Source organism: Myotis brandtii, unplaced genomic scaffold, assembly GCF_000412655.1.
Source record: "Myotis brandtii unplaced genomic scaffold, ASM41265v1 scaffold320, whole genome shotgun sequence".
NCBI lineage: Eukaryota > Metazoa > Chordata > Mammalia > Chiroptera > Vespertilionidae > Myotis > Myotis brandtii.
In genome coordinates this window covers 1112996-1122266 of record NW_005362270.1, presented here as the reverse complement: position 1 = coordinate 1122266, position 9271 = coordinate 1112996, and the positions used below count along the sequence as shown (strand labels likewise).

The window sequence follows — 9271 nt, the reverse complement described above, 5'->3', positions numbered from 1 at the left end:
GGTGCCCGGGGTCAGGCGGCCAGACCTGCCCGCGGGGGGCCCCCAGACGCCCCAGGAGGTAAAGAGTCAAGAATTCCTTTGAGAGAGTTGGAATGGTAAACTTTGAGCAGCTTTGGGATGCGACGAGACGTAGAAACTTTTTTTATAACATAAAATCAGAGTCTTAGAAACATTGGCCTTTCAAAACAGAATCTGGACACTGCGAGTGGAATCTTAGAGACTCACTCTTAGAGGTTCATTCATTCCTTCTTGTAACAAGGGTTTCCTGAGAATCGGCTTGGTGGTGGGGATGCTGCCAGACCCAAGTAAAGACCCCACTGGGGGCAGCTCACATGCCAGTGGGTAGGCCAGACAAGGGAGCAGGCTTGACAGGGTAAGTTCAGGGAGCTCTCGGAGGTGGGAGAAGCTTTCTGGTAAGGCTGATGCATATACTCAAGTGGAGACCTGAGGATTTCTAAGAATTAATCCGGACAGAAGTGGTGGGAGGTGGGAACCCAGTGATAGGAGACCCATGCAAAGGTTTGGAAGCAATATGGAACATAAAGCATTGGTAGGATTGTTAGAAAGATGTTATGGCTGGGAGGGGGGCCGGGAGGAGTGGGAGATGAGCTTCCCTTGGAGAGATGAAGGCAGGTGCCAGGAGCAGGGCTGGGAAAGGTTAGCTGTCCTAAGGGCACTGGGGAGTGGTGGAAGGTTGTAGGCAAAGTGAGTGACAGAATCAGATTGTTTTGAAAAATCACTTTAACAGTAATGAGGATGGATGGGACAGGGGGGCTAGAGTCAGAAAGGCCGGTCTGGAGGCGATTGCAGCGGTCGTGGAAGAGGTGATGTTGGCTTGGACCAGAGCAGAGACAGTGGTTGGGAGAGCAAAGAGATGAGTTTGAGATGTACTCAGGAAGCAGGATGGGCAGGACTTGAAACCCTGATATAAAGAAGCTTTGGCGTACAGTGAAGTCTCTTACCCTGTCAGCCAACTACTGAGGCCTCACCCACCCCTCAGTTTCTTGTGGCAGTTCCCCAAGGAGGGAACGCAGGTGATATGTAATTTTGGGTGGATATTGCCAAATTGCTTCCCATACCGTGTATTAGTTTCCTATGGCTGCTGTAACAACTTTCCACAAAATCAGCAGCTTCTGTCCTCACATCTTCTGACTCTGACTCTTCTGCCCCCCTTTTCCACAATTCAAGGACCCTTGTGATTCCATTGGGCCCACCTAGGTAATCTAGGATACTCCCCATCTCAAGATCAGCTGATTAGCAACCTTAATGATTAATAATTCTATCTACAACCTTAATTTCCCCTTTGCCAAGAAACCTAACACAGGTTCTGGGGATTCGGGTGTGACTGTCTTTGGGAACCTGTTATTCTGCCGGCCAGGCCACGGCAGTTACACCCGTTTACCTTCCCAGCGGCAGTGTAAGCGAGCGCTTGTTTTCCTACAGCCTTGCCAACAGTGTGTTAGCAAACGTTAGGATTTTTGTGTCTGCTGGGTGAAAAATCTTATCTCAGTGTAGCTGGGATTTGCATTTGTTAAACTGTGAGTGAAGTAAAGCATCTTTCCGTACGTCTGAGCCATTTGTTTTTCCAAAAGGCTATGAAGACACCGTGTTCTTAGTCATAATGCCGATGATATTTTATTTCTCCGAGTTCTTTTCCAAGTGTTACACAGTTGTTCTAATTAGTTTGTATCGCTGGAAAATGTTCATTCTGCCTTATTTTCAAATATGTCATTTTAAACTGCTGTGTGAAAGTTCATCCATGGGACAGTACTGTGGTTTGCTTAACCATTCCCCAGCCATGGGGCATTTGTTTCAGTCATTCTATAAACACACTTTGGGAACACATCCCAGTTAGGGAACGTATGCCTGTTGGCATGGGCTATGCAGTGTTTCATGCTCTCATCTGGATGTTGGGACCCTTTGTCTTGACATCTGATTTCTTGCCTGGAGCAGTCTGGGATGAACTTAAGGCCTTTGGAGCTATCTCCACCTTTCCCCTGAGGTTCCCTGTCACTCTTAGGCTCTCTTTCAGGCTTTAAAGTGCCAGGTGAATCCTGGGCCTTGGTACCTGTCTGTGCCGTGGCCACATCTGCTCATCTGTCTCTGCCATACCCTCTCTTGAATCCACACCCTCTCTCTCCTTCCCCTCTGCCTTAGTCCAGACCACAGGTTGTAGGAGCCTTCCACTGCTCTCCCTTCCTCCTGGTGTGCCCTCTAATCCAGCCTCTACAGAGCTTCCACATCTTTCTGAAATGAACGTTTGGTTGTGCCTCTCCTGTGATGGCTCCCCTGCTAAGAGTCCTTAGCAGGGCATTTGAGACTCACCTTCAGACTCCTCCCCAGTTCTCTCTCCTGCTTTCCCTCTAGGCTTCCTAAACTAAGCTCAGTATAGGATCCAAATGATAATAAACCTAAACTCAGGCCAAGATGGTGTCATTCAGACTTTTTCTTTGTCTCCCTATAGTTTCTTTGGAGGGAGGAACATTTATCGAGCATGTACTGTATGCCAAGAGAATTATCTCCACTTTACAGATGAGAATCTGAAATTACAAAATTTGCTCAAGAGCATATAGCTAGTCAGCAGATTTGGGAAATCCATCTACAGAGCTCTCACCATAACCACATACAGGAAGCCCCTTCTGCCCTTAGTGAAACCCCCCTCTTCCTGCCAGCTCAGCTTCTTCTTGGAAGCCTGCCATGACACACACCCCCCTGTTATTTGGTCTCTTAGCACTGGAAGGGCCCCTGCATGTTATAGCTGGTCCCCTTCCTCAGTGGCATCCAAACCTGCCACACGTCAGAATCACCTGGGTGCTTTTCCAAATCACATTCCTGAGTTCCCTTTCTGGGGGTTGTGATTCAGAAGACCTGGGAGAGGAGGAGGGAAGGGCAGGGGCTCTGTGTGACAGAGGCTCCCCAGCGATTCTGTCACACGGTAGTTTTGGGACCCACTGATGGATGCCTCATCTCTGATTTCCCATCCAGTGCAGAGGGGCCCTTAGTGAGCCCCTGGATGCCTTGCGGAGCGAGGTTTGTGACTGCAGCACCTGGCATGCTTCAGGATGTCTCAAAGACCCCTTTTCACCAGTTTTTGCTATTAACCAAGTTCTGCATGATGGTCAAAGTCACCTGATGAATTTCATCTAATTAATTTTATTAATCTTGATGGAGCAGGAGACTCAGAAGAATTAACCTAAACTCTGTTAACTAATAATTGAGAGAACTTTCCTTCTTCTCTACAACATGGCACTGTTTGCTGGAATTTATGGTCCAAGTGTCTTGATTTTGTCCCTTGCAAATTAAGAGGCTCTGGATTAATTACATTTATTCCTCCGTTTATCTTACGCTTACTGTGCTGCTTTGGGAGCATTAGCTATGACATACTCTCTTATTCACTCCTATGAGAATATGGTAGAATATGACAGCCCTATGAGAGGATTAGAATCGCCCTAGACAGCGCCTAGACATTGTCCCTCAGTTGGTGATACTGACCGATAGTGCCCTAGCTTTCTGCTGCCTACTGAAGGTTATATGGTCTGTCTGTCCCTCAGATCAGACTGGGCAAATGCATGGCCGTATGCCAACAGGTTCCAGTCTGTGCTTTTCCTCCCTGAATCTAGACACACCTCAGAGTGCCTCAAGACAGTGTTCCCACCCACCACCACTTTCGGTGGAAGAGAGCATCTGTTTATCATCCCAGCTCTTTCTGTTCCAGAGCTCGTCATTGGATCAGCCCAGGCTATCCGAGGCCCTGTGCCTGGACTGCAGTTTGGTTTCTTGTGGTTGCTTTGATATCAGAAATGGTTATACTCGGGTTTTTTTTTTCCCTATTCTAAAAATGATAACCTTTATTGATCACTTACATTGTGTCAAGATGTGTGTTAACTGCTTTAAATGAATTAACTAACTCAATCCACACAAAACCTTAGCAAGTAGGTACTATTGTCACCTCCATTTCACAGATGAGGAATGGAGGCTCAGAGAAGTTCAGTTGCCCAAGACCACACAGCTGGTAAGTGGTGGAGTCAGAATCACATCCAGGCAGGCGCTCCCAGCCTCTGCTCTCAGCCATGAATCCTGTAACTGACCATTTTCTTTTGGTGTTGGCCACAGAAAGCTACTCACCAAATTTACCTGATGCTAAAGGGGAAGGTTGGCCTTTTTCCTTTCCTTTTCCTGCCTTTCATTTCTCCTCCTGCCAGTATGGCAGAGCTGGACTCTCCGCCCAGTGCTCTGAGTGATGGGAGTATGTGCCAGGTCTTTAAACACAGGTGTTAATTGCAGAAATTAATTGGTAACATAGCAGCTGTTCAGAAAGCCCCAGCTTCCCTATCTTCAGTAATTACCTATTAAAAATTTAGCCTCCACAAAATTATCTCAGCCTTTGTTGAATCTTTTTATGTTTTCAGCCTGATTGAATGACCTCTTGGGCTACCCCATGACTTCAGAAAACATTCCAAATGTCAGCATTCTGCTGAAATTCAGCCCTCTTCTTCCTCTGTGAAAACATGTTAAACCAGAAGAGCGGGGTTTGGGGTTTTAGGTCTGAGTTCAAGTTTTGACTCTGTCACTTTCAAATTTCTGGATTACTGCTTTCCATTCTAATCTTGATTTCCTCATCTGTGAAATGGGCGGTTTCTTAAGATAAAATAAGATAAAAATGTGACAGTACCTCATAATCTGCTGTTAGGAATTATACTAGATTTTTTTCTGATGCTTGATAACTAAATAGTGTAACCTTTTGAATTCTCTACTCCAGTGGAGGATATACCAGTCCATTGCCTGTCTCTGGACCATCCTCTACAATGTTATACCAGCCATTTAGTCATTCATTCACTTAATTGACAAAATTTATTGAGCTCCACTATGGGTCAGCCACCCAGTCCTCCTGTCTTTGGAGAGTCTAATAATTGGGGAGTACAGATGAGCATGGTCAGAGGGTACAGTGTGAGAGTTGGGAGGAGATGAGGTTGACAGTCGGTGGGTCTTCCAGCAGGGGGAAGTGGCCATCAGATTTAGGGTTGGGGAGTGTCATTTTTGGGTTGGGGACTATTATGGAGGATGAGCAGGAAGCAGGGAGACAGGCTGAGGTTGCAGCTTTCTGCCTTTGAGTGTATTCCAGCTGGACTTGCCCTCTCCCTGCTCTTGGAGAAGAGGACAGGCCCAGTCCCCCTGCAGCTGGAGGAGCCAGTTCACCAAGCTCTCCCTCCGTGGGCAGCGCTCTGTAGGCTGAGGTGACCTGGTGCTGTTAAGGTTCATGTCCCAGAAGGTATTTGTAAGTTCAAACCAGAGTTCAGCCTTGGCTCTGCCTCCACAGGGAGGAGGGAGGCCCTGGTTTGAGCTGAGCTACAAAACCCGCTTCCGGAAAGGAGGCGTGCACAACAGGAGATTTAAAAAGCTGCCTTGCAGATGCAGACGGTGCGCAGGTATTATGGTCTTGTAAAACCTGGCAGAGCTGGCCCCTCTCTTCTTGTCATTCTTTCCTTGTTAGTCCAGGCCTCTTCCAGCTCTGACATACAGCTCTGAGCCCAGAAAGAGTGTGCCAACCCAAAGTGCTGTGAAACAGGACTTTTCCGCCCTCTCGAGGCAAAAGAAGAGAGAGATTTTTGCTGGGAGGAGGCATCTGTTTTCCCTTCCTGGTGTTAGAGAGTTGGTGGGTGCTTATTTGTCTCCCCAGTGTCTCAGGAGGGGGGGGGGGGGGGGGGGGGGGGGGGGGGGGGGGGGGGGGGGGGGGGGGGGGGGGGGGGGGGGGGGGGGGTAGTGTCTGGCCCAAGGCCCAAATCTAAGCATCAGGCGTGTACTAGTGCAATCCTGCCAGCAGGTGGCAGCAGGCCTCTGGCGAGATGTCCAAGCCTATTTCCGCTGACCACAGCCTTGCCACACCTCTTGGCATGGGGTCCTGTGTGCCTCGTCTAGAAGGACCTCCTCTCTGTGTGCATTTGGAGAGGGAAAGGGTAGACATGAGTCAGACATGGGCCCTGCCCATGGGGAGATCAGCATTGGCAGATGACCAGGCTACAAAACAGAATAAAATGACCTTTCTGAGATGTGGGAGGCAGCGTGGTGTAGGGGAAAGAGGGAGGGCAGCAGGACTCAGACAGACCTGGGTTCTGACCCTGACGCAGCTCTTTACTGGCTGGGTAACCTTGGCATGTTGCATAATGTGAAATGATTACGATGATAATAGCTAAGATTTGCATGGTGCTTCCTTTGGCCAAGCACTGTTTTAGGTGTTTTAATAATTATACATTTATTATATATTTAGGTATATTAACTCAATCCTTAACATTTCCTTGAAATCTGTACAGCTACATCCCATTTTACAGATGAGGAAATGAAGGCACGAAGAAGTTAAAGTTCTTTTTCGAGGTCATGCAGCTAGTGGATTCAAACCTAGCAAGGCAATGGCTCACCTTTGTGGTGGTGCATATGCAGGGCTAGCACCAGAAGTGCCTGGCACCAGAAGAAGGCCTTTTATTATAAGCAATTCTTAGGGCTTCATGACAAATGAGCATTTAAATAAGTGTTTCCTTATCAGTGCTCCATGTTTAGTGTCACTGATTCTCCATCTTCCTGGCAGATTTGGGCACGTGAGCGTGGCACACCTGCTTTTGGATCATGGGGCTGATGTCAATGCCCAGAACCGGCTGGGGGCCCGTGTGCTCACTGTGGCCTCTCGGGGTGGCCACCTGGGCGTGGTGAAGCTGCTCCTGGAAGCTGGTGCCTTCGTGGACCCTCACAACCCCTCAGGCGAGCAGCCGGTGGCAGGGGACAGCAGGAATGAGCTGCTGGACATCACAGCCCTGATGGCTGCCATCCAGCACGGACATGAGGCCGTGGTGCGTCTGCTGCTGGAGTGGGGTGCGGACCCCAACCACGCGGCCCGGACTGTGGGCTGGAGTCCGCTGATGCTGGCAGCGCTCATTGGAAGGCTGGGTGTGGCCCAGCAGCTGGTGGAGAAGGGGGCCAACCCCGACCACCTCAGTGTGCTGGAGAAGACTGCCTTCGAGGTCGCGCTGGACCGCAAACACAGGGACCTTGCAGATTACCTGGACCCGCTGACCACCGTCAGGCCCAAGACAGGTCAGGCTGCTTCTCTTCACTCTCTCCCCCACTGTGACCTCACAGAGGACCCTAAATTGTGTTTGTTTGTCTTTTGACATATTTTTATTGATTTCAGAGAGGAAGGGAGAGGAAGAAAAAGATAGAAACATCAGTGATGAGAGAGAATCATTGATCAGCTGCCTCCTGCCCACCCCACACTGGAGATGGAGCTCGCAACCCAAGCATGTGCCCTGACTGGGAATGGAACCATGACCTCCTGGTACATAGGTTGACACTCAACCACTGAGCCATGCCGACTGGGCTTCAGCCCACTTTTGAGGTTTGTCAGCACCTAGTAATGTGTCCTGTTTCTTTTTTTCTTTTTTGCCATCTTTCTGGCATTTAAAGAGCTGTTTGAACAATCCTTAGCAAATCTGCCATAGGACACATTGCATTTCAAAGCTTCCAGTTCATCACGTGCAGTAGGACCGTGAAATGCCATATCACACACAGCCTCAGTACCCTCTTTCTGTGATGGGTCTGACTTCAGTGACAGGCAGCCCAGGCTGTAATGACAGGTTGCAGTGTATAAGCGTCTAGGACTGAAAAGTGAAAATCTGAAGGAAAAGCCAGCTGAGGGACCTTGGATGGGTTGCCTGAATTCACCTAGCTTCTTCTGTCGTCCACAAATGGGGGACAGGAGTAGCACCATGTCATAGGACTGCTGTGAGGATTAAGTGAGGTCACCTGGCCAAGTGTGGGTACTTGAGAGGTATTGGGAGCTGCCATCCCCCTGTTATTGTTACTGTTGTCATATTTGACAGGATCGGGTCATGGCTATGGGTACAGACTCCCTCGTTGAGCAGACCCAGGTTTGAAGCTAGTTCTTCACTTTGTGGTGTGGCTGGATGGACTTAGGCATGTTCATTGTCCCTTCGGGACTTCAGTGTCCTCTTTCCCGAAAGAATCATAATACATGCCGAAACCGGATTGGCTCAGTGGATAGAGCGTCGGCCTGCGGACTGAAGGGTCCCAGGTTCGATTCCGGTCAAGGGCATGTACCTGGGTTTCGGGCACATCCCCGGTGGGGGATGTGCAGGAGGCAGCTGATCAATGTTTCTCTCTCATCGATGTTTCTAACTCTCTATCTCTCTCCCTTCCTCTCTGTAAAAAATCAATAAAATATATTTTTTAAAAAAAAGAATCATAATACATGTGCTTACCTCGTAAGGTTCTGTGAGCAATAGTAAGGGAGGTGCCTGTAAAATGTGTATCTAGCACCTGGCACATAGTTAGCACTCACTAAGTAGATGATTATAATAGGTTTTAATTGACCATCGTTCATTTAGTTAGTATGAGTGCCTACACTGTACCAGGCACTGCTCTCAGTACGTGGGATATGTCAATGAGCCAATCAGTCCCTGCCACTGAGAACCTTGGCAATAAACAGGAACTAGAATAGGATATTAATTAAATAAAATAAGCTGCACAGCACGGTAGGTGGTGTCAGGGGGGCAAGGTAGAGGGTTTGGAGTGGTCCAGTGGGGGTGATGCACAAGGAGGTCCTGGCCTCCTTGAGGAGGTGAGACTTAAACTGACTCAGGAGCTGAGGGAACATGCCATGCGGGCTGTCAGGAGAGTCTTCAGGTAGGACAGCGACAAGGACCAAGGCTGCGTTATGAATAATGGTAGGCTATTAAAGACATAATAATAATAGCCGCTAGCTCTTTTTGTGGGATGCCAGAAATTCACCCCACCAGGGACTTAGGGACCCCTAGGTCTCTCTTCTCAAATTAGCAGTAGCAGGCTGTCTTGGAGGCTCTAACTGTCATTGTGACACCCCGTCTACCCTCACTGTGGTGGTTTCTTGGGCTAAGGCAGGGTCCCCAGAGCTGCTTTAATACTGATGCAAAAAACCGGATCCTAGAGTGAGGAAGGGACCAGCCTAGGGCCACTTGACATCAGGGGCACAGCTGCCCCAACCTCCTGGGGTCAGGCTAGACCAGTGATGGCGAACCTTTTGAGCTCGGCGTGTCAGCATTTTGAAAAACCCTAACTTAACTCTGGTGCCGTGTCACATATAGAAATTTTTTTATATTTGCAACCATAGTAAAACAAAGACTTATATTTTTGATATTTATTTTATATATTTAAATGCCATTTAACAAAGAAAAATCAACCAAAAAAATGAGTTCACGTGTCACCTCTGACACGCGTGTCACAGGTT

At 48.5% G+C, this 9271-nt stretch overlaps 1 protein-coding gene across 2 annotated transcripts in view; it reads left to right on the top strand.

Moving 5' to 3' along the window:
• Positions 1-317: 317 nt before the first annotated feature.
• Positions 318-9271, top strand: part of ANKS6 (ankyrin repeat and sterile alpha motif domain containing 6) — a 39739-nt gene continuing 30785 nt past the window's right edge. The window contains exons 1-2 of one of the 2 annotated variants that reach the window (XM_014543220.1): positions 318-373; positions 6581-7083. In XM_014543220.1, coding sequence (XP_014398706.1) covers positions 333-373; positions 6581-7083 — 544 coding nt within the window. In that variant the 5' untranslated portion in view covers positions 318-332. Of the gene's footprint in view, positions 374-5384; positions 5427-6580; positions 7084-9271 lie in introns of those variants that run through there. The other variant, XM_005870650.2, reaches the window with a different exon arrangement.